Genomic DNA, 26151 nt, shown 5'->3' with positions numbered 1-26151 from the left:
TTGGGCTGGGGGCGGCGCGGGGGACGGCGCGGGGGAAGCGACTAATACAAGACGAATTAATCCCAAATAGCCACAATTTAACAAAAGAGCGTCAACTTGAAGAGACTTGAATCAAACCGGGAGCCGAGCCCCCAGGAGGCTCCTAGGCACGAAGTCTCCCTTGCTTCCGTCGGGGGAGATGGGGGGCAGGTGATTTCCCAGCATGTGACCCTGAAGAGGGAGGGTCTTGGGCCATTACGGGATGCGCCCAGAAACTAGGCGCGCCCGCACGCACGCACCCCCGGAGGAGACAGGCCGAAAAGACACGCCGCACCTCTCCCCGGGTCCTTGGCTCGGGACTGCGCCCCCGGTACTTTGCCCACCTCCCTCCCCAGCTGGGCGGGGACCACTGTTCTCCCTCATTCCCAAAGAGCCTCCGACCTGCTTGGACCCTTGGCGGTGAAAGGCTCCCAGCCTTCGCCCCTCCTGCCTTTCCCATTTCTTTCCCCCGCCTCCCGCCGACGCCCCCAGATCTCTTGGGCTCGCCCTTCCTGAAAGTAGGCGAGGCCCAGAAGCTGAGGTTGGGGCGCAGAAGGAGGGGGGTGGGAAGAGGGAGGAGCGGAGCGCAGCGGCCGGGGGCGTGTCTTCCACTAGCCCAACCCCTGGGTGCGCGCGGCGGTGGTGGCGGCGGCCGAGCCTCGCTTTGAGAGACAGGTATCGCTTAGGCGCCATGTTGTGAGCGGAAGTGGGGGAGCGCGCGGCGATCGCTGTTCTGCTGGGAGCGGGCGCGGGAACCGGCGGGGGGGGCGGAGCCGTAGTCCCGGCGGCGGAAGGAGGAGAGGAAGAAAGGGGCGAGACCCGGTGCCCAGCGGAGGCGCGAGGCTCTCGCTCAGCGCGCGGGCGTCTCTGGCCAGGCGCGCGGCTTTCGGGCGGTCGGCGTCGGCGTCGAGCCCTCTCTGGGGCCGCCGCCGCTGCTGCTGCTGCTGCTGCTGCTGCCGCCGCCGCTGCCGCTGCCGTGGGGCTCGGGCGGCGACGGAGCGGGGCCGGCCGTGGGGCGGGCGGGGAGGGAGGAGGCGGTGAAGGCGGCGGGCCGGGGGGGAAGATGCCGCTGGCGCAGCTGGCGGACCCGTGGCAGAAGATGGCTGTGGAGAGCCCGTCGGACAGCGCTGAGGTGAGTGCAGCAGGGCGGCCGGGGCCGGCGCATCTCCTCTCCGCGCCCCCGCCGGCTCGCTTCGCTCCCCGGAGCTGGCCACTCGGCCCTTCTGATCCCGCTCGCGTCTTCCTCCCGGGCTCAGGGTTTTGGTTTGGGTTGTTGGGGTGGATCTGTTTGCCGGTCTGTCTATTCCTTCCACCCGCACCCTCACCTCCTTCCCTCGCTCGGGGGGCTGCCAGTGTGGTGGCGCGTGGGGTTTGGAGTGGGCGCTGGGGCTTTGCAAGAAGCCAATTTTAATCAACTTTGCGTGGGGGAAGCGGGAGGCGGAGCGGGGGCCGGCGGGGAGTTGGGAAGTTTGGCCCAGCCGGGTCGGGGGCTTTCCCGGACCTTGGCGACTTTGGGAGATGAGGGAGGGGTAGGGATCGGGTTCACCGGGGAGCAGGGACTCTCGAGTCCGGCCGAGGGAGGGGCTGCTGCGGGGAGACCGGCGCGCGGGGCACGGGCGGCGGCGACCTGTGGGGGTTTCGGGTAGGGGGTGCAGGGTTTTGCCTCTCCGCCGTCTGCCGCAGCGGTTTCTGCTGCTGCAAAGAAGAAAGTGGAAGCCTAAGGTCCCCTACCCCCTCCGTTTCTGAGGTCGCAGAGCTAGACCCCCGTCCCTGTGAGTTTAACTTGAGTTTCCTGTCCATGGAGGTGAGAGGGTGATATTCAAGGAGATCAGCGGCCGCCGTAAAGGGCTTTCTGGTTTTCCTCGCCCGGGATCTGGTGACCGTCCCTGAGACACCCACCCTAGTGCCCAAACAATATACCCAAACAGGGCAAAACAGAATTTCCCCGGGCGCATCACTACACCGAGCTTTCCTGAACCGCCCCTGTCCCAGAACAACTCGGGGTCTGCGAAAATAATCCAGACAAGACCCATTCCAAGGTATCACCGCTCCTCTCCGGAGTGGAAAATCAATTCCTGATGGTGGCGCGTCTGTGATTCTTCCTCCTTGACTTTTTGCTGCCTTCTCTCCCCGCAGCGGACTTTGGGGGATTACAGGATGATAGGCTGCGTGTGTGTAATAGTTACTGAGTGAGTGACCCCATTTCTGGAAAGCATGACTGAAACGCGGGGGTGGAACGGGGCAGGCTCTGATGAGTGGTGTGCTTGGCGGCAGCCGCTGCCCTGCCGGCCTCCGCAGTGTGAGAGGTAGATAGGGTTACTGGTTACGTCAGTAAAACCGAGGCTCAGTTTAATCTGAGATGCGGGACACTTGCATTCTCCGGTATAATAGAGAGGGCGGGGGATCAGTTCAAATCGCTTTTCACTTTTTTCCCCCAGTCACATCCACTGCTGTATAAAAATTTTGCTTGTTCTCCTTAACGCACGCAGAGTTGTAATAGTGCTTATGATTGGTGCTTAGTATTTTGCGACTTGGATCATACTTGTAAAACCTGAACTAAATGCTGCTCTTCAATGGAAAAGACATTGATACATGTTGAAAGAAAAGGAAAGAAAGAAAGGAAATCATGTTTTTAAGACTGGCAGAATCACAAGAACTTTATTTAAAATTGTTAACCAGACTAATACTATAAATATTTTATAAAAAAGCCAAATTTATGATGTTTAATAATCCTTTCGATGGGTAGTGTGAAAAACAGTATGCAAGAGCTCTTGTCATGTTTTTCCCCAGAAAATTTTTTGCATTAAATAATATAGCTAAAAGGTTAATAAAATGTTCTCAAAGTACTGAACTTATGGAAAGAAATTAAATTTGCTTTGAGCCTGACTTTTACATACAAACATTAATAATTGCAACTCAAGATCAGTCCACATTTCTGCTTGGCATGTATCAATGTGATAGGAAAACAATATCATTTAAAACTCCACCTTATCCTTTTTCTATCTAGAATGCATTTGGATAAGGAAGCACAAAACATATTTATTTAGCACCAACTATATGCCAGGTACTGTGCTACATTACTATTTCATTTTATCCTTCCTGTGACCCAGCAGGGTAGGATTATGGTCCCCATTGTTATAGATTAGGAAACCAAATCTCAGAATTTAAAAGGTACAAAGATTATAAATAGTAAATGGCAGAGCCATAATTCAAAGCCAGGTGGATACAATACATGTGCTTCGTTTTATATCAGGGTAGCTGTTCCAAATCTTTTGTGGAAAAATTCGGGATATAAATAAGCCAGTAGTTAGAGGTCATCTGTTTTCCAGAAACAGAGTATTATAAGAGCTCTCATTTGGTAAAGCCTTGTTACTTCAGTTACTATCATGTTTTCCAGAACTTGACAGATAGGATTCCACAATTTGCTATTTTCAAAGAATTTTCTTGCTATTCTGGCATAAGGTATGTCAAACAGAGCCAGTGTTGCCAAGATTTATTAAAACTAAATTCTAACAAATTGTCTTTAGATATTTACTGAACAAGCTGAATTGCTTGTTCAGCTATTTCAAGTAAATTACTTCTGATACAATTTGGAAATATTGAAGACAGTGAGGGAAAGGTTGAAAAGTTCCACTCAGAGGTCTAATATTTTCACTATTATACCGTTTCCTCCCCAGTAGGTTCCTATCAGATAATTGTATTTTACCAGAGTAACATCGTTTTTTTAGAGTCATTTACTTGAGTAAATACATCAAAATATTTCTCTCCAGGTTAAAAGATTTCAGGATCGGTCTGTGTAGGAGTTTACATTTATGGTCTCATCCCTAGTACACTGTGAATTCTTGAAAGCAGACGTTTCCCCCCACTCTCTGAATCCTCAGCATTCAACACAATGCCTGGCACTTACATATTGTGGACTTAATAAATATCTGCTGAATGAATCATGAAAGTCAGGAATAGGATGATTATGAATCTTATCTCTGTTTTTTATCATTTTAATCTCATTAAAATATGAACAATTTAAAAAGACCTCAGTGCCTCAGAAACACAGGCAGTTTCTTCAGTTCCTTTACACTGGCCTTCCTGCTTTAAGACCTCACACGAATCTCATGGTGTTCAAAACAAAAAAACCCTTGTGGTTAAACTCAAACGTGGGTCAGAACATGATAGGCTAGAACTAGGCCAAATGTTTAAAGAAGCAAATTTAGGATAATAAAGGAAGTACTATGTAAGCAAAGTAAGGGTTGGTACAAGATAAAAAACAAACTAGCTTCCTAACTGGTCTAGGTGAATTCTTTAGTGAGTTACTTAAAGATGCTAATATGCTTTTGAATATTTGACTGTTTAGAGGATGGATAGGTAGGAATTATGGCTCTTCTGTTCTGCAAATTCTTTGCCAGTGCTGTCAGAGATAGCATTTACTGGATCATAAGCCTGACCTAGAGTGATACTTTTTTCTCCGTTGCAATAGAGTAGGTATAAATGATAGTAAATCTAAATATGAAGTTTTCAAAATAATAAAATTATGGAGATTATTTTTGTTTTATAGAAATGTGTTATATAAAATAGCCACAATATAATGTGTTGTATACAATGTGTATTATACAATGTGTTGTATGAAAATAGCTACCTCGACTTCCTTTAAATAACAGGTACCCATGATGCACTGAAAAATATTTTAAAAATCAACTATATAAGTATTTTGTTATAGAAAATGAGGCCTTTGTGTGGGAGAGCATGTTTAGTGAATGTGCAGCCATTTTTAACCTCAAAAGATTATGTAGTATTCTATAGTATAGTACATAGATTTTATAGTATTTCTACTATATCAATATTATATAGATTTCTTATTTTATCTATAGGGAAAATGCTCTATTAAAGTATAATCATTGATTTTGAAAAAAATGTTTTATTGTTTCTTTTCCTTTTCCTGTTTTATTTTTACCACCTTTCAGGTTTTTTTCTTTCCCCTAAGTGAAGATCTGAGGAGAGGACAGGTATTGTTACATGTCAACTGTCAAGTAACTGTGACACATTACTGAACACTTCATTGTTTTCAGTGATTATGATAGAGGATGTCAGTTTTGTAAAATCTAGAAAACTTTGCTTTATTTTGGCAGCTTGATCCTGTAGTAATGGGGTAGATTCAAAATGTGAAACTTGCTGGTTGCATTTAGATTTTATTAATAAAACTTTTATCTAATTACAGGAGCAAATATAGGCAGACTTTGTCTTCTCTTTAGTATACATTTCTGGAAACCACAATAAGTATATCTTATTTTTAATAAGACAGGTGGCAGAATTGGACTGTGTACTCCTGACCAAGGACTTGACATTTGCTAAATTATAGAATGACCAAAAATACAGATCACTTATCTAGAAGTCTGAGTTGCAGAACAATTGTCCTAAAGTTTTTTAAAATTTTTATTACTAAGAAATTCATACCATTGTGATAATTAACAAGATTTGCTCTACAGTTCAATGCTCAGGGACATGTGATCTGCCAGGCTGTGAATGATGGGTAAGGTCACAGTTGCCTGGTTGACCCAGTGCAGAATGGGTGCTTTAGACCCAACGGTTCAGATTATAATGAATGACACACTGACACGTTGGTGGTCTCACTGGTAATGCCTGCGTGTGATAGTGCTCAGTTGTTTATGTTTGGTGGATAACACATTTTAAAGCATTGGAATGCAGCTGTGCAAGTACATATACATCCCGTTCCCCAATTCACATAAATAGAAAAAAACAAGTATCTAAGTTGTAATACCTAGCATTCAATGTCTTCCTTCCACCCCACTCCCATCAGTGTGTTCTTTTGGAATTAATACAGTGACCTGTATCATTAACCTGGAGATATCAGATCTCAGATATTCTAGTTTATCAGTTTAACACCAAAAAGCATTAAAACAAAGAAAAACTACCCTATTTAATCATTCAGTAAAAACTACCATATTTAATCATTAAGTTTTGTCATGATTTAGCAAAACAAACACAAATGTGTGTGTGTGTGTGTATGTTTTATAAAACAGGTTCAAGATAAAATGTATCCATATAGCACATTATGATTATTTTAATACATTTGGCCTATTTAATTTTTGACAGTTTATCAAGTTGTACAATTTAAAAGCCAATATTTAGTAATCCCTAATGTACAGAAACGTAGGAGGAAGTTGTCTCTTTGGTTAAACAAACCGTTGAAAGATAAACTTTGGCACACCAAAATTTTTACTTTTCAATTGATAAATAATATTTACATTTTTATGGGGTCATGTGATATTTTGTTCCATGCATAGAATGTGTAATGATCACATCAGGGTATTTGGGGTATCCATTAATCATTTCTGTGTGTTGGGAACATTTCAAATCCTCTGTTCTAACTATTCTGAAATATATAAAACATTGTTATTAACTGTAGTCACCCTACTTTACTCTGCTATCCATTGTTAGAACTTATTCCTTCTATCCAATTGTATGTACTGTGCCCATTAACCAACCTTTCTTCACCCCCACCCCCTCTGTAACCCCCACACTCGTCCTGTCCTCTAGTAACTCTCATTCTGAGTAGAAACTCCCTACCTATGAGCCCCACGTGTGAGTAAGAACATGCAGTATTTGTCTTTTTGTCATGTGACCTGTTTTAAGCAAATACATTAGTTACTAGTAATTAAGTATTTTGGTTTTTGCTTATTCTTAAAACTTAGAAGGGACTTTGTGGGGTTATTTGGATTAATAGCAAAATGTTAAAGAACATGAGCTCTGGAGCCATAAAGACCTGTGTTTGAGTCCTGGCTCTGCCACTTAATAACTTTGTAACCTTATGCAAGTTATATTTAATATCTCTATACTTCAACATCCTAATTTGTAAAATAGGGATGAAAATAATGTCTACCTCATAGAGTTTTGGTGAGAATTAAATGAAATGATAATATATGTAAAGTACTTGATTCAGTACATGGTTTAAGTTTTTAATAAACAACAGTTACAATGAATCATCCCTCTTAAAGAACTGTCTCAGTTCCTTGTTTTTCCTCTGGGGTAATTTTTTAGAATCCAGCAAAGCAATTAAAAGTGATTTATTTGATTGATCAGTTTAGATAGTCATGTAATATCTGAACGTAATTGAAAGGGCAAGGGGAACAAAAATCTCTTGAATCTTACCCTTTTTGCATTGATCCCTTCCTCAATATTGTCTTTAAAGGGAAAAAACAACATTGTGAAGAATATATGTGGAAGAAGGAAGAAAGGAAAGTTTGTTCACATTTTTAACGTTGCTCAAATTGGAAGATGTCTCACAATCCATAGGATGGCATAGTTTAATTAGCAGCATGTTTTTTCTTAACAATATATAAAATAACAGTGTATCTTACACTTGATTGTATCTTTTAATCAATAAAATATAGTATATTCTGTATGTCTACCTCTTGAAGGTAATGTGTCCCTGAAGAAATGGTTAAAGTCAGTTTATAGCATCAATAGGTAGAATTTTAACTTTCTTTCTAAAACATACCAACACAAAATGTGCACACCTTTTTATATTTTAGGATGAATCCATTCTGTTAATTTTTAGGGAAGGAAATTAATATGTCACACCTCCTTCCCCATTACTGTAAATACATTTGTTTTAGTTATTTGGAAATGCCATAGGGTAACTGGGTTTTCCTGTCTAGAAATGTAATCCTTTAGATTTTGTCTGTAATGTAGTGTTGGTTCTTACAGAACTCTAAATAGTATATATAGTATTTTTCAAGCTGAAAAGTCTTGGAGATACGATGTTAAAAGGTGTATCCGTTCCTCAAGAATCACCCCCGTCCAAAAAACAAGGTAGTGTGGCATAATCAAGTAAGTTGGGGAAATGTGGCATTAAATAAGATTTAACCTTTCTTTACTGTATAATTTAGAACTTTTAAGATGTTGTATACAATGAATCTGCAAAACGGATATGGCCCACAGCATTTGAGACTTGATGTCAGAACCCCTTTTTTGTGAACCATCTATTGAAGTCTCAGTGGACACAAAGTGCTTTGCAGAACACAGTTTTGGAAAGTCTGATAACTACAGTAACGCGATCCGGTATTGCCTGGAAATGAGCTGTTATGTTTAATTGACTATATTGAAGTGTTTTCTTTAACTGTCAAGAGTTTTGTTTCATTTTGAATTGAAATCTTTCTAAGTTAAATTGTATAAAAATGTTCCATCTTAATGGTGAATATAAATTTAATAATAATTTAAATAAAAGTTAAAAATAATTTACACTTTTGATTCGATGTTCTGAAAATTAATGGTCATATTCTACTTAATATCAAGCTAATCGCCCCTACTAAATGGCCTGTACATTGACTGTTTCTGTAACTTATGTCTATTATTTGTAGTTTAAAAATTCTCTCATATGCCACTTTATGCCACTGTTAATCTGCTTTTCTCTCCCATTTTCCTGTTTAAATTAATTGCTTCTTGTTTTCTCTTACTAGAGAATAGATAGCTAGGATTAGTAATATAAAAAAGTTACAGTTTCCAAATAATGTAAAATAGCATCCTCACTCTTTTTCTGGTCTCTGCTGATCATGTACAAATACCTCTGGGGTCAGGGGTGTTTGCTGGGCATATTACCAAATAATGAATAGTGATTTTATGTTTTACATACCATAACAGAATGGCTCAATTGCTGGCATTACCTGCCCTGCATATTTACCTTCCTCTCTTGAAGATGTCAGCTAGAAAGTAGAACATAAATGAACTAAAAAACAGGCAGCTTTAAATTGAAAGCTAGCCTACTGCCCTGCCTGGAGTCAGGTCTCCACATTGTGAGTCCTTTTCTGTTGTTCTCATAACATAGTGCTAGTTTCCTAAATATTTGTCACTCTACATGTAGGTGTAAATCTAAAAGCACTTTTACATTTCTTGTCATAATGGAATTACAACCATAGCATAAGTTAAATCGAATTTTCCCATCTTAACTAATATATCCATGGTCTCTTATATAACTTAAAAACTAGTTTTGTTTTGTCCACCATATAAATTGATTTTTATAATCTTACATATGGTGATAATCTCATCTTCAAATCTGACCTGGTCATTTAGATTTCTGTGAGCTTGTCTCTAATTCTTTGGGCCACAAAGCTTGTCTTAGGAAACTTGGATCAGTCATTTGATATGTGTTAGAAGCAGATGTCAAATGATAGCCTGAAGCAAAAGATCATTTTGACATTAACAGATTGAAATGCATCTCAAGTGCAGTGGTTTGGGATAAATCTTCACTCCAGAAATCTTGTAAAACCTGTAGCAAAAATCTCAGCTACCTAGAATGTTACTCCATTTCTTCACATTTAGGAACAGAGGCATCTATCTGAAAATAATATAAAATAATAAAGATTGACTTAAAATCACAAAAAAATTCTAGATCAGCACTGTTTAGTACAGTAGCTGCTACCCATATGTGGCTGTTCAGCACTTGAAATGTGGCTAGTGTGGAAGTGAATTTTTAAATTTTATCTAATAGTCACCAGTGGCTATTGGCTACCATGTTGAACAGTACAATTCCAGATTACAGGATTAGTACAAATTGAATGCATTTTTTACACCAGTGTTTTTTTCATTTCTACCTTGTATGATTTGTATCTTGAAATTAATAGGCTAAACCTTTTCTAAAAACAAATATTTAACATGCTTTTTCAAATTATGTTTAATCAGGTTAGTTTTGTCCTTTTCTACCCTGAAGATTCTGATAAACCCTCTAGGGTGGTACATACCCCACAAATCACCATTCTACTCTTCCTACAACTTTGATAGTTTTACTGTGACATCTCATTCAAGTGATAACACTAAAGCATTGGGGGAAATTTAAATATCAAAAAATGTTGCAATTACAAGTTTCCTCTTGTGCACCGAGCTTACAGACCGAGACATAAACAGTAAGACTAATGTCTCTGGGTAGAAAAATATACAATTATCTTCTATATTATTGGATGAATAAATTACTGTATGGTAATTTGTTTAAATATTGTGTTGCATTCACTGTACTGTGCTAGTTAAAACTGAAAAAGTGGATTGGTGCATCTTGAAATATGAAAGCATTTAAATTTTTTTAGCATAGAATTTTAGAGAACAATTTAGCCCTACCCTATTTATGTAAGAAAATTGAGACCTGTTCAGGCAGACCTGCTCCAGGTGGTATGTTAACAAAGTCAGAGTTGGGGTGTGCAGCACATTCATTTCACTAAAATTCATTTTGTCATCCACATCATATCAATATAACTTTTTAATTTTATCAAAACTATCTTAAATACAAATTCTGAAAGAGCCACAATGCACAAAAGTTCAAATATTACTTTTTCGCTACCCTCTGCTAATTTTAACTCATTTGCTGTGTCAGAGTACTCAAATCCAAAATAATATACAGTCTTGCATTAGCCTTAATTTGTAAGTCTGGAAAATACAGTCCTTAGTTTACAAAAACAACTTCAGAATGTTCCTACCTACAAACGAAGGGTGAGGGGTACGTTGAGATCACTGCTCTTTCTTTCCCAAGTTAAGATGTAAGGAAGCTCACGTCTGTTGAATGCCCCTCTTGACAAGTCACTTTGTGTATATCAACTTGAATGAAGTATACAGAGTTATCCTCAACTTACAGATGAGGAAACTGAAGCCTAGAAGGGTTAAATAACGTGGTCATGGTTGCACAGCTAGTAACTGAAGGAGCCAGAATTCAAACTCAAGTCTCACAGATTGCAAATTCTAATGACTTTTCACTACACAGCCCTGTTTGAGTTGAGAACATCCCGGTGAGTGACTCAGTCTAAATGAAATCTGCTACAGGAGAAAAAGGTTCCAAGTAGTTTACATGAGTAGCTATTGTGGAGATGTAGAGAATAACCTAGAGAGATAGGTGACTTCTCACATATATAAATATATGTATGTATGTAGCATGAAGCCCTCTTCTCACCAGGGAGGCCTGTAGAGATGATGTGATCCTGGCATGAACTGGGAATGCTGTTCACAATAGAGACAGTGCTTAAGTAGTCAATAGGTAAAGTTTAAAAAGTTAGTAAAACTGAGTGAAGTTGATGTTAGTTTCCAAATACAGTGGGTTAAATAGGCTTTTGTGAGTTGGCCTGAAAAACAGCTTTTATGACATTGTATGGGAAGATTATTTGAGATTTCTAACCAGCTGTCTTACAAATAAAACAAAATGTCTAACGTTTGAAACAAAAATTACAGTACTTGGAAAAAGGGGGGCCTGCCTAGACATTACTTAACAGCTCTCTTTACAGAAGCCTCTAGGTGTATGCCTGAGTAAATGTGCTCTGTTCTTTGATTGCAGCTTATTAAATCGTTACCTCTCTATCTTTGCATCCTCTTTTCAGAAAAATCTACTTGATGTTCCCTCAAAGTGCCAGAAAACAGAATTTGGCTCAACCCAAAAATGTTAACAATTATCTTGCTATCGTATAAGAAAAGGAAATTTAAAAGGAAAGTTATGCAATCTTTTTTTTTTCTTAGACTGTCAGGTCAAGTAGCCCTAATTAATTCCTTTTTTTTTTTTTTTTTTTTTGAGACGGTGTCTCACTCTGTCACCCAGAGCTTTTTGCTCTAATGCTGATATGGAAGTTCCTTGTATATGTATTTCTTCTCTGTCACCCAGGCTGGAGTGCAGTGGCGCAGTCTTGGCTCACTGCAACCTCTGCCTCCTGGGTTCAAGTTATTCTCCTGCCTCAGCCTCCCGAGTAGCTGAAACTACAGGTGCCCACTACCACGCCTGGCTAATTTTTGTATTTTTGGTAGAAATGGGGTTTCTCCATGTTGGCCAGGCTGGTCTTGAACTCCTGACCTCAGGTGATCCATCTGCCTTTGCCTCCCAAAGTGATGAGATTACAGGCGTGAGCCACCGCATCCGGCCTAATTACTTTTTTTTTTTTTTTTTTTTTTTGAGACGAAATTTTGCTCTATTGCCCAGGCTAGTGTGCAGTGGTGCAGTCTCAGCTTACTGCAGCCTCTGCCTCCCGGGTTCAAGTGATTCCCCTGCCTCTGCCTCCCAAGTAGCTGGGATTACAGGTGCCCACCACCACGCCCAGCTAATTTTTTGTATTTTTAGTAGAGACAGGGTTTTGCCATGTTGGCCAGGTTGGTCTCGAACTTCTGGCCTCAGGTGATCCGCCCACCTCGGCCTCCCAAAATGCTGGGATTACAGGCATGAGCCACCGTACCCAGCCTAATTCCTTTTTTAATTGAGATATTTACATACCATAAAATTCACCCTTGTATGTAATTCGTGGCTTTTACTATATTCCCAAGGTTGTGCAGCCATCACCACTATCTATTTCCTAGAACATTTTCATCACCTCAAAAAGAAATTTCATACATGTTGGCAGTCACTCCCCATTTCCTCCATTCCCCCAGTCCCTGGGAATCACTAATCTATTTTCTGTCTCTAGATTCACCTATTCTGGACATTTCATATTAATGGAATCCTACAATATGTGGGCTTTGTGTCTGTTTTCAAGGTTCTTACATGTTTCAAGGTTCATACATGTTGTAGCATGTAGCAAGACTTCATTCTTTTATGTGGCTGAATAATCTATTATATGGATATACCACAGTTTGTTTATCCATTTATCAGTTGATGGACGTTGGAAATTGTTTATACCGTTTGGCTATTATGAATAATGCTGCTGTGAACATTCGTATTAAGTTTTTATGTGAACATATGTTTCCAGTTTTCTTGGATATATACCTAGGAGTAGAATTGCTGAGTCATATGGTAAATCTATGTTTAGCTTCTTGAGGTACTGCCAAACTTTTCCAGCTGGCCTGTACCATTTTACATTCCCATCAGCAGTGTATGAGAGTTCCAGCTTTTCCATATCCTTGCCGTCACTTATTATTGTCTTTTTTACTATAACCATCCTACTGGGTGTGAAGTGGTATCTCATTGTGGTTTTGATTTGCATTTCTCTAATGACTAATGATGTTAAGGATCTTTTCATGTGCTTCTTGTCCATTCGTATACATAATTCACGTGCTTATTTTGTTACTGTTTTAGGGACTTAAGTTGGCTTTTGTTCTAATGCTGATAGGGAAGTTCCTTGTATATGTATTTCTTCTCAGAAAACTTAAGTTTCAATATGTGCTTTTAGGATATTTTCTTTCTTTTTAGATTTGATAAATACAAGTCTTTTCCTAAAATAGTGGTTTTCCAAGTGGGTTAATAGAGCTCTAGGTTCTATGAAAGTGCCTTAGGATACCTCTCACCTAGGGCACCCTTTCTCTCAGCCAGAGTGGAATTCCTAGAGGAACACAACAAAGAGTTAAATATTGGTTATAGAACTTAAAAAAGAAAGTTACAGAAAGAAAACAAAGATTGGGGCAGTGATATTTTTCCTTAGAGTCTCCTCGGCCTAAACTAGTCCATAGTTTCTTATTTAAAGCAAAAGTGCAAGAGTTAATTGAAGATTAATTATTAATCTTAATAATAGACAATACGCCTAGAATCTCTGAAATTAAATATAAGTCAACAGGTAAATGAATTCAGGAATCCATCTCAAGTGAAGTAACATATACAGGTATGTTATTTGAAGAAGTAAAAATGCAAATAAAACAAAACCTTATTGCCTCTTTTCCTTCAAGTTCCTGCTGGCTGTTGGTATAATTCAAGAGTAATAGCTATCAAAATGGATGTTCATATTAAGTAATCCTTAGAGAAATGTCATAGGCAAATTAAAAATAAGTTTTGCCTTGGATTAATAAAAAGAGCTCATAAATGAGTTTTAAAGCTATCTCCTGCCCACCACCTCCCCTCCCCCGCCAGCTCTTCTGAGTATGTATAGTATACTACTAGGTGAAAATGAATTAAATGGAATTATTTTCTTTTGGAACGTTAAAGTCTAGAAGTACTGAAGTGGGCAGGAAGTTTAATAGCATGAAACAAGGTAAATTAGTAAAGAATAATATAAGCAGATGTAATTGGATCTTTAGGAGGAAATTATGACCTATAATGTTACAGCAGTTTTCTGTAGTACATTTTCAGCCATAATGTGGAAAATTAGAAAATAAATGTTGTTTTCAACATAAAAATTAATCACTTGGAGGATACATCTGGTTCTGCCAAGATAGAGGACCCCTATTCCTCCTTGATCTCCCTTACAGCTAGAACACCTTAGACATAACACAACAAACAAGCACAGGAACACTGTAAAGGTGAAAAAGAAGGCAAACAGCCTGCAGACCTTGGGACTCAAGAAAACCCAAGGAATTCACTATTTGTGTTCTTCCTGTCACCTCCCATATATCCTAGACAGGGTGCTATGAAAGCCTCCAAACTAGAACTGCCAACAGTCACAGACAAGAAGAGCTCTGAGAAAAAGCCTGTTTCCTTTAGACAAACAACTAGGGGAAAGGTAGCCAAATAAGTCTAAACCTTTTTGACAATACTCACCCTACCCTGGCCAAATACCATCAGAAAAACCCCACCCCACCCCACCCCAAAGAAGCAAATAATAGTGCTCTCACTCCCCAACCCAGTGGTGTGGGCTGGGGAGATCAGAGACCTAAGCACCCATTTCTTTGCCCAGCAAAAGCAGACAGCACTTTGGTTCCCCCTGCTGGGTGGTTTTGGCAGACCAGGCAGGAAGCGTTTTCCTTCATTCCACTTCAAGCCGAAGGAAGTTATGCTCTTGCCAGGGTGGTGTCTAGCAGCCGTGGGGTCTAGCAGCAGATTGAGCCTCCACCCCAACCCAGAAGCAGTGACACTTAACAAGGTGACATGAGCCAGGGCTAATCCATACTCTACCCTCACCTTACATCAACAAGGCAGAACAAGATGGTTGGAGGTAGGATTCTCAACACATCTTACCTCCACTAATGTCAGTGGGGCCCAGTGGAGAACTGAGCCTTCACTCCCATCTGGCAAGTGATGGGTGGCAGGGCTAGTTGGCATTCTGCTTCCTTCTCTACCCTCCCCTGTTGTTAGCTGGGTCCTTTGGGAAGCTGAGCTTTTGGCTTTATAGTGCAGCAACAAAGAAATATGAGTCAGCCTTCTGCTTTCCTCTTCCCTGTCATCAGTGGGGCCCAGCAGGAAGGTGAGCTTACACCCCTACTCAGAGGCAATGAGGTGATACAGGTTGGTGCCCTACTTTCATTGGGACTGAGAGTGGAGCTGAACTTCCATCCCACCCATCTGCAACAAAAGTGTGAGTCATTGCTCCACTTTTGCCTGGGTGATGTTGGTGCAGCCCAGAGGGAAGTTGAACATACACACTCCACCTCAACAGGAGGACTGCCTACTTCGGGAAAAAAAAAAAAAAGATTAAGTAGGAAAGAGTCCTATAATCTCCAAATATCCATTAGACAGTAAAAAATCACTTATACCAAAAACCAGAAAATCGCAACATGAATGAGAAAAGACAGTCAACAGACATCATCACTGTGATAATTCAGATGTTGTAATTATCAGACCAGAATTTTAAAGCAGCCATCACAAAAGTGCCTCAGTGAGCAATCACAAACACACTTGAAAGAAATGAAAAATTAGTCTCAGAAAAGAAATGGAAGCTATAAGGAAGAACCAAATAGAAATTTTAGAACTGAAAAATACAGTAACAGATAAACTTACTACATGGGCTAGATAGAAGAATGGAGATGACAGGAAAGAATAACATTGGAGATAAAGCAATAGAAATGAACAATAGAGAAAAAATAAACTGGAAAATGAACGGAGCCTCAAGAGCCTGGTGAACATTAACAAAAGATTTAACATTTATGCCATCAGAGTCCCAGAAAGGGAAAAAAACTGGACCTAAAGAAATAATGGCTGAAATTTCCCCAAATTTTGCAAAAGACATAATCTTACAGATTCAGGAAGCTGACTGAATCCCAAATAAGATAAACCCAAAGTAATCCACTCCTAGACAAAATCAAAATCAAACTTTTGGAAATGAGTGGTTATTGTCTAATAGATACAGAGTTTCAATTTTGCAAGATAGTTCTGAAGATTAATTGCATAATGTGAATATACTTAATACTACTAAACCACACACTTAAAATAGTTGAGATAGTGAATTTTATGTTATGTTTTATGACAATTGAAAAAGTAAAATATCAAACTTTTGAAAATTAAAGAATCTTTAAAGCAGTTAGAAATGAACTGTTACCTATAGGGAACAATTCACGCGACAGCAGATTTTCCATCAGAATCTATGGACGTCTGCCAGACACAGTGGCTTATGCCTATAATCCCAGCACTTTGGGAGACTTATGCCTGTAATCCCAGCACTTTGGGGGGCTTACGCCTATAATCCCAGCACTTTGGGAGGCCAAGGCAGGAGGATTGCTTGAGCCCAGGAGTTCGAGATCGGCTTGGGCAACATGGCAAGACCCCATTTCTACAAATAATAACAATAATAAAAATAAATAGCCAGGCATGGTGGCACATGCCTGTAATTCCAGTTACTGGGGAGGCTGAAGCTGGAGGATCACTTGAGCCCAGACAGTCAAGGCCCCAGTGAGCCATCTTTGCACCACTGCACTCCAGCCTGGGCGACACAGTGAGACCTCATCTCAAAACATCTATGGATGCCAGAAGGATATGGCACACCATTTTTCAAGTGCTGAAAGAAGGTACTGTCAACCCAGATTTCTATACCAAGTGAAAATATCCTTCAGGAATGAAGGTAAAATCAGAGTGGTCTTGGATGCAGGAAAACTAAGAGAATTTGTGAGTAGCAGACCCTGAAAGAGAATGATAAAAGAAGGAAACTTGTACTGTCAGGAATAAAGAAATAACATAAATTCTACATAGTCTCTTCCAGAAAATAGAGAACACTTTACAACTCATTTTTTGAGGCCAGTATTATCCTGATAGCAAAACCTAAAGATAGTATAGAAAACTACAGGTCAATATCCCTGAAGCACATAGACACAGAATCCTCAACAAAAACTAGCAAAACAAATCCAACAACATATAAGAATTGTATGCCATGACCTAGTGGGTTTTAATTCCACATCAGACACAGTATTCAAAAATCATTCAAGGTAGCCTACCATATTAAAAGGTTAAAGAAGACAAGTCACATGATATTAATGGAGAAAACAAATTTTTTCTTGATCATAAAATGGCTTATAGGAAAGAGAAAAATTTAGCTAAGTTAAACATTCATTCATAATAAAAACTCAGCCACCTAATAGAGGGGGACTTGCTCAACTTGATAATGAACCTATAGCTAACATAAAACTTAATGGTGTAGTCCCAGCGCCTTGGGAGGCTGAGGTGGGAGGATCACTTGAGGCCAGGAGTTCAAGTCCAGCCTGGGCAATACAGCAAGGCCCTGTGTCTAGAAAAACAATTTTTTAAAAAATTAGCAAGGAATAGTGGCACGCACTTATAGTCCTAGGTACTTGGGAGACTGAGGCAGGAGGAACCCTTGAGCCCAGGAGTTCAAGGCTGCAGTTAGCTATGATCACACCACTGCACTCCAGCCTGGGCGACACAGCAAGACCCTGTCTCTAAAAATAAAATGGGAGGAATCATTCCAAATGATTTTAAGACTTACTATATCCAGTACTCAAAATACTGTAGTATTGGCAAGGGGATACACACATAGATCAGTGGAATAAGAAGGAGAACAAGAAATAGACCCATGTAAGTACAGCCAACTGATTTTTGTCAAAGTTACAAAAGCAGTTTGATAGAGGAAGGATAAATAGCCTTTTCAACAATGGTGCATGGAGCTATTGCACATCTATAGGTAAAACAATAAGTCTCAACCCAAATCTCATACTGTGTAAAAGTTAATTTAAAATGGATCGTGAATTTGAATGTAAAACTAGAAAACTTTTAGAATTTAGACATAGGAGAAGATCTTCAGGACTGTGGGCTAAATGAAGCATTTAAACCTGAGACCAAAAGCAAATTCTATAAAAGAAGAAAACAATAAATTGAACTCCTGAAAATTCAAAACCTTTTATCTATGAAAAAGACTCTGTGAAGGGTATGAACCTGTAAGTGAGACCGGACTTGTATCTACAATATTCAAAGAACTCTCAAAACTCAGCAATAACAAAGACAAGCAATCCAGGCAAAAAATAGACAAAAGAAGTGAACAGACACTTCACCAAAGGTGAACAGCAGATAAGCATATGAAAAGATGTTCAGCATGGTTAACTATCAGGGAAGTGAAAAAACATGATGAGATATCACTACATACCTATTAGAACAGCCAAAATAAAAAATAGTGACAATAATAAATGGCGAGGATGCAAACAAACTAGATCACTCATATATTGCTGGTGAGGGCATAAAATGATACAGCCCCTCAGGAAAATAGTTTGGCCATTTATTAATAAACATATACTTGCTATATGATCCAGCAGTTGTACTCCTGGACATTCACCACAGAGAAATGAAAACTTACATCCACGTAAAAGTCTGTGCACAGGTGTTCATAGCAGCTTTATTTGTACTATCCAAAAATTAGAAACCAGATGTCCTTGAATGGGTAAATGGTCAAATAATCTAGCACATCCACATCATGGAATAATACTACTCGCTAACTAAAAAGGAATGAATTGTCAATACACACAACAGCTTGGATGAATCTCAAGGGATTTATGCTGAGTGAAAAAAAAGGTTACATGCTATATGATTTATATGACATTCTTAAAATGACAGAATTATCGCAATGGAGAAAAGATTACTGATTGTCAGGAATTAGGAAAAGGGGAGGGAAGTGGGGTCATAAAGGGGCCACATGAGGGATCCTGGTGGCAATAAACTGTTCGGTATCTTTACTGTAGTGGTGGATATAGAGACCCACACATGTGATCAAATGGCCTAGAAAACACAGCTACATACCTGTAAAGCCAGTGAAATCTAAGTAGGATCTGTGATTGTACCAGTTGCAATATCCTGGCTTTGACAGGAAGTGATATAAGATGTTACCACTGGGGTGAAGTAGGTTAAAAGTGTATGGGACCTCTCTATATTATTTTTGCAACTTCCTGTGACTTTATGATCATTTGATCATTTCTAAATAAAATGTAAGAAAAAAAATTTATACAAAAAATTAGCTGGGCATGGTGGAGGGCGCCTGTAGTCCCAGCTACTTGGGAGGAGGCTGAGGCAGGAGAATGGCGTGAACCCGGGAGGTGGAGCTTGCAGTGAGCAGAGATCACGCCACTGCACTCCAGCCTGGGCGACAGAGCGAGACTCTGTCTCAAAAAATAAAAAAAAAAAATTTAAAAAGCATTAAGGTGTCTATTCTCAATTAAAAACTTATTCCCAGTAATTTTACTAATAGGAATAAAAGGTTATGTCCTTAACACTTAAAAAAATTGTCTTAAACCAATAACCAGCATCATGCTTCATAGGGACATATTGTAGGCATTCTCATTAAAACTATGCCTGCTATTTTCACTTCTGTTTTACCTTCTAGAAGAGCTTGCTAATGCAATTAAATAAGAAAATCAAAGAGTATTCAAAAAGATAAAAGATTATTCATATATGATATAATTATCCACTTAGATAACCTAAGGAAATCCACTAAAAAGGTTTATTAAAACAAATGATAGTCTACTAAGGTGATATTACACAAAATGTATTCAGAAATCAAACAGCTTTCCTGTTTATGAGCCATAAAGAGAAACTATAATGGAAAAAAGATCTCATTCATAATAGCAACAAAAATGTTGAATGCCTAGAAATAAACATAACAAGCAAAGGACAAGACTTAAATGAAGAAAATTACTGAATTGCATTAAAGAACAATTAGAAAAAATGAGAAAAAAAGCGATGATTCTTTAATGTAATTTAAATTACTTTCAATAGGATTTGAAGGTTTTTTCGTTTTTTATTTTTTTTAAGATTTGAGGGTAACTTTTCCTTTGTTTTGAATAAATATTCTCAGATTTTTCTTTTTTTTTTTTTCTTTTGAGACGGAGTCTCGCTCTGTCGCCCAGGCTGGAGTGCAGTGGCGCAAGCTCGGCTCGCTGCAAGCTCCACCTCCCGGGTTCATGCCATTCTCCTGCCTCAGCCTCCCAAGTAGCTGGGACTACAGGCACCCACTGCCACGCCTGGCTAATTTTTTTGTGTTTTTAGTAGAGACGGGGTTTCACCGTGTTAGCCAGGATGGTCTCGATCTCCTGACCTCGTGATCCACCCGCCTCGGCCTCCCAAAGTGCTGGGATTACAGGCGTGAGCCACCGCGCCCGGACTCAGATTTTTCGTTTTTAAAAATTTCCTTAGGTTTCTCTAAGTTATAGCTTATGTGAGCAGTTAAAACTTAACAATGTTTAGTAAAGTGTTCTCTTTTTTTTTTTTTTTTTTTTTTTTTTTTTTTTGAGATAGAGGCGCGATCTCAGCTCACTGCAACCTCTGCCTCCCGGGCTCAAGTGATTTTCCTGCCTAATCCTTTGAGTACCTGGGACTACTCGAGTACATGTGCCACCACGCCCAGCTAATTTTTGTATTTTTTGGTAGAGACAGAGTTTCACCATGTTAGCCAGGCTGGTCTTGAACTCCTGGCCTCAAGCGATCCACCTGTCCAAAGTGCTGGGATTTCAGGCATGAGCCACTGCTCCCAGCCTAGTAAAGCATTCCTATTAATACTCTTTATTTATGCTTAATAAATATGCATGTAGAATTAATCATGGAACTCTAATTAGAAACTACATTTGTGGTTATCTTTTCAGAAATTAGTTTTGACGGCTTTGCTACTAGGTTATGTTTAAACCTAGGGTGAGTTTTAAATATATATATACATATTTTAATTAGAGTGGATCATTTGGATTGTTTCTTCCTAAGTCAATTCACCTAAAAACATGCCTAAAACACTTTGTATTGAGATGCAGTTGATATTACACAAACAAGAATTCTGTTAAACAGGTTCTGATTTATTGTGTATTTGAGCAAGTACCATTGTATCGTTTTCCTTGTAACTTATTAACGCTATCTTTTTGTACATAAAGGTGTTTGTAAGAATATATATGTTTAAGTGTTAATTAATAGTTATGTTATCAATAATGTTTATTAGTTCAGTAGACATTTAGCATCGTTTGTCTTACAGATGGGGAAACAGAGGTTTAAATGATTTTTGCCACAGTCACAGCAAATAAAAGCTTGGACTTTGAAGCCCAGCATAATGGTGTATCTATTTTGGAAGGAGGGCTTCATTAAACCTCTGGAAACCAGAATAAATCATTTAACTTGTTTGTAGGACTCCTGAATTAGCCAACCCAAGTAATATCTTAAAGGGTTATCCAGAACTCAGATTTTTAGCCCTAGAAGTGGAAGTGGACCCATTAGGGCAAAGGGCTCTTCAAAATCCCCTCAAATAATAGTAATTGTCGTTTCCCCTGACAAGATGAGCAGGAGGAAAGAGAAGCTGACACCTCCTAAACACCCAGTGTGGTTGGGCATACTGAACTGTACCACAACCTCCAGCATAATTAGGATCCAAATTTTATGGATTAGAAAACTGAGATTCGTATTAAGTCACTTACCCAAAGTCACACCTATAATAAAGAACAAAGCCAGGCTTTGAAACTTGATGTATCAGGCTCCAGAGCTCATGATCTTTACATTGGGATTTCCCTTTTTTTTTTTTTTTTTCTCCTTTTCCGAGATGGAGTCGTGCCATTGCCCATGCTGGAGTGCAATGACGCGATCTCGGCTCACTGCAGCCTCCGCCTCCCAGATTAAAGTGATTGTTCTGCCTCAGCCTCCTGAGTAGCTGGGATTACAAGCGTGCACCAGCACGCCTGGCTAATTTTTGTGTTTTTAGTAGAGACGGGGTTTCACCATGTTGACCAGGCTGGTCTCGAACTCCTGACCTCATGATCCACCTGCCTCGGCCTCCCAAGGTGCTGGGATTACAGGTGTGAGCCACCGCGCCTGGCCTCCCAGTCTTGTGTAATCACAGGCATCCTCTAAGGTGCCTGTTTAAAAAATAATATACTTAACAATGGGGCTTCTGGGAATTCTGATTCAGTGTTGGGCTGAGATAGGTCCAGGTAATATATCTTTAACAGGAACCATAGGTAATTTTGATCATCAGGCAGATTGGAAAATATTACCAATTCCATTGTGTACTAAGAGGGTTTGAAGGTATTGGAGAAGCAGGAATAGGATTAGGAGTAGATCTCAATTTTTTTAATTGATGCTTTACTAATTTTCTCTAGTAAAATAATAGATCAGATTGTGGAAATTATAAAATTGCTTTAAGTTCCCTTAATCTGCACAAAAACCAATATTGTGTTTTTTTCTTTTAGTTGACAACATTCGTACAGTGAGTTCTTTGGCATTATCTACGTTTACATTGGGGAACAAAAGCACCATTGACAGGTATAGATAAAACTATTCTGAATGCAGAAGTGGGAGAAAAAGTTATGCTTAGAAGTAACGTTAAAAACAGCTTTAAACATAGAATCAGTAACTTCCTTGGGTACGAAAACCCCCCAAAATTTTAAATAACTTTAATCCTTAAAGTTTTATAGAAGATCGTAAAACTTTCAAGCTGGGAGAGCTCCTGGATAGTCACATATTTATGGATGAAGCAACCACAACTTAAAGAGGCTTGGGGGCTTGCCCACAGTTAGTGGCAGACTTTCAAATCCATGCTGGCCAAGATTCCATAGAACTCTTATGGATTACAGATAAATACCAGAAAAAAGCAACTTTTCCAAGGATACACCAGTTTTTAGAAATAAATGTAGTGGCAAGTCATGTTTTCCTTATATTCCCTATTTTGTTTACCTAATTTTTATGTTTTCTTTCATTTTTCATTCCTAATAAAAATGATATATTTAAAGCAATCCCTTTTAGGAGATTATGTAATTTGAAGTATTTTATCTGCTCAATGATAGAAAAATGAACCATAACCTTCCTAGAATAGTATATTTAACAAATAAATACTTTCAGAACATGTTGTGCTGAAGAACTCTAGCTTTCTCTACTTTTATTACAAAACTATTTTATGAATGGAGAAAAATGAGCATAGCTAGATGCTTGTACGTGAATTCTAACAGCAGTATAACAGCATTTATATGTAAGTAGTAGGAGCTTTGTATTTGAACTTGAATTTAATTATCTTATCTGCAAATTTAATAGCTCTATGATCTTGGACAAGTTATTAAAATCTCAACCTAACTTTTTTTCTTCTCTACTATATGTAATAACTTACCTCATGGATGATTTTTAATTATTAATTGGGATTCAGTGAGAGAATATGTGTAACACAGGTAGCACTGTAGTTTGAACAAAATAGGCAATGAATAAATGATAGCTGTTACTTATTTCCTTGACCCAGTAGTTATTTAGAAGAATATTAATTTCCGAGTGAGTGCTTTATTTCCTTATTTAATATTTTATTGTAATCAGAAAATGTGACCTGTGTAATTCCTGCCGTTAAGAATTTTAAACTGGCCTGTAATCCTAGCACTTTTCGGAGGCTGAGGTGGGAGGATTGCGTGAGGCCAGGAGTTTGAAGCTGCAGTGAGCCAAGATTGCACCACTGCACTCCATCCTAGGTGACATGGTCAGTTTTTATAACTTTTCATAGAAACTTAAAAGTTGAAAACAACCCATATTCTTTTTACCTTATAAAATTCAGTATCTACCTGTTCTAATATAAATTATTTCAAATGCTTTGTCCTTATTTATTATGCTAGTTGATATTAGTGCACTAAAATTTTCCCATCCATCTTCTTTCCGTTTAGTTTATGTTATATTCTCCAAAGCATCTGTTTTTGTGTTTTGTGGTTGGTTTAGTTATGGTTAAATGTTCAATACTATTATGCATTTACTGTTTTTAATGACTTTTTTGCTTAAAAAGTGAGACATGCCAATTGTAGAAAATACATAGAAGGAAATAAACCTCTGCACTCTTACTATGGAATATTATTAAAAGATTTTTATGTGATTAAGAGTAGGGGTTTTAGGGCCAGGTGTGGTGGCTCATGCTTGTAATCCCAACACTTTGGGAGGCCGAGATGGGTGGATCACTTGAGGTGAGGAGTTCGAGACCAGCCTGACCAACATGGTGAAACCCAGTCTCTACTAAAAGAAAAAAAAAATACAAAAATTAGCTGGATGTGGTGGCACGCACCAGTAGTCCCAGTTACTCAGGAGACTGAGACAGGAGAATCCCTTGAACCCGGGAGGCAGAGGTTGCAGTGAGCCGAGATTGTGCCACTGCACTCCAACCTGGGTGACAGATCCAGATTCCATCTCAAAACAAAAAACAAAAGAGTAGGGGTTTTAGAATTAGATTTGGGTTTGAATTTCAGCTCTACTTATTAGCCTTAGGCAGTATATTAGACTTTCTCATGTATTCAACAAATATTTATTGAACACCTACTGTGTGTGCCAGGCATTTTGCTAGGGGACTGGGGATCCAGTGCTTAGAAAGATTGACATACCTATCTTGGCTTAATTTCCTCATTTGTAAACTGGTGATAATACCTCACAGAGTTGTTAAGAAGCATCAAAGATAACAGTCCTTAGCATTTGCCTGGTGTGTGGTAAGAGCTCAGTAAGTGATAGCAATCATTTTTACTGTGTGTATTCAATATTGATTATATCTTTAATCCAAATAAAATGACTTTTTTACTCAGCTTAAGGTTTTTGCCTTACATTTTATTTTTGGTATTAATGTTATAAACGCTTGTTTTATTTTTTTTTTTATACTTATCTGTTTGGTTTGGGTTTCTCTTTAAAGTAGTAAATAGTTGTTGGTTTACTTTTTAAAAAATATAACCTGATTATTAAAGTTATGATTATCAAACATTTCAAACACATACCAGACTGGAGAGACTAGTGTAATGAACCAACATATTCCCATAACCCAGCCTCAAGGATTATCAAACTCATGGCCAATCTTGTTCCATTTCTGTTTCCTCTTCTCATTCCACCAGCCACCCTCCGATAAACATTTGCATTTATACTTCTTAAAAGATAGACTTTTAAAATTCATAAGGACCTTACTATCATCACTCATAAAACATCAGTAATTCTTTAATAACATCTAATATCCAGTAAGCCACTTCCTTGTGTAATTAAACACTTTAAACTTTACACTTCTTACATTATTACTTTTGGAATGGTTTCCGTCATGTTATTTTACATTTTTTATTCTTGTGAGGTTTTTTTTCTTCTTCCATATAAATTGTTTTGTTTGAGGAGCTTATGAAATATAGAAGAATGAATTATGGAGCTAAAAAGATCTGGGTTTGAATCCTGCTTCTGCCATTCAGTAATTAACTTTGCTGAGCCTTGGTTTCCTCAACTATAAAATAGAAATAATTATACCTGACTCATGTTCTTAGAGTTGAATGTGATGCCTGCATAAAGTATTATTAACAGTCTCTGCCAGTTATTATCTTTAGTGATTCGAACTGTAATATCTATTCTTGGTTACTGTATGGTTTTTCAAAACATTCCAAAATTTGTATTTACTGGATAACTACTAAAACTAATGGTTTTAAAATATCCTTCTAGGAAAGAGAATTTAGAATCTTGGCTTCTCCCACTACCTCTTTTATTTTGAGTTCACATTAATTTAACCTGACGTTACAAATCCTACTTTGAACTTTCTGAAGTGTTTTTTCTTTTATATTGTTTATATACTTATCAATTATTCTTCACTATTGAACCCTTTTCTTTTAGTGGGATTAACTATTTTACTCAGTTATTTCTAGATATTAGGTTGGTGTCAGTATACTTCACCAATTCTTTCCTACCTCAATATTCTTTATCTCTTATTCTCTTTTGATGGTCTAGGATGTACCTTTGAACAATTTATTTTTTAAAAAAAAACTACCAGGATGGTGAAAATTTGACTTTGCAGATCTAAGAATAATTTCCTGTGACCTTTGAACATGAAAAACTAGGATGAGGTATAAAATTCTTAGATCATAACTTTTCCTTTTCAATTCTCTGTAAGTGATTACTTCATTGTCTTCTGGCATTTTATTGTTGCAGAGGAGAAATCTGAGGTCAGTCTGATTTCAGTTCCTTTGAAATAACCTATTTTTTTCTGCTTGTATGCTTGTAGGATTATATCTTTATCCTTGAAATTTAAAAACATTTGCCAGGACATGTCTTGGTGTTGATGATCTCTGTTGAACCTTCTCAGTCTCCAGTCTCAG

General features: G+C 38.7%; 1 protein-coding gene across 8 annotated transcripts in view; it reads left to right on the top strand.

Moving 5' to 3' along the window:
• The first annotated feature begins 634 nt into the window (after positions 1-634).
• RPS6KA3 (ribosomal protein S6 kinase A3) overlaps positions 635-26151 on the top strand; it is a 116749-nt gene continuing 91232 nt past the window's right edge. For 3 of the 8 annotated variants that reach the window (XM_054471560.2, XM_054471559.2, XM_054471558.2), the window contains exons 1-2: positions 1066-1150; positions 26058-26151. Coding sequence is in view for 2 of the 8 variants with exons in the window: in XM_054471564.2 (XP_054327539.1) it covers positions 1082-1150 (69 nt within the window). In the remaining 6 variants the exon portion in view is untranslated. Of the gene's footprint in view, positions 694-832; positions 1151-26057 lie in introns of those variants that run through there. The other 5 variants (XM_054471564.2, XM_054471563.2, XM_063660543.1 and 2 more) reach the window with 4 other exon arrangements.

The sequence above is a fragment of the Pongo pygmaeus genome, chromosome X (genome assembly GCF_028885625.2).
Source record: "Pongo pygmaeus isolate AG05252 chromosome X, NHGRI_mPonPyg2-v2.0_pri, whole genome shotgun sequence".
NCBI classification, from domain to species: Eukaryota; Metazoa; Chordata; class Mammalia; order Primates; family Hominidae; genus Pongo; species Pongo pygmaeus.
Note: the sequence above shows the minus strand (reverse complement) of the source record. Positions and strands in the feature narration are given on the sequence as shown.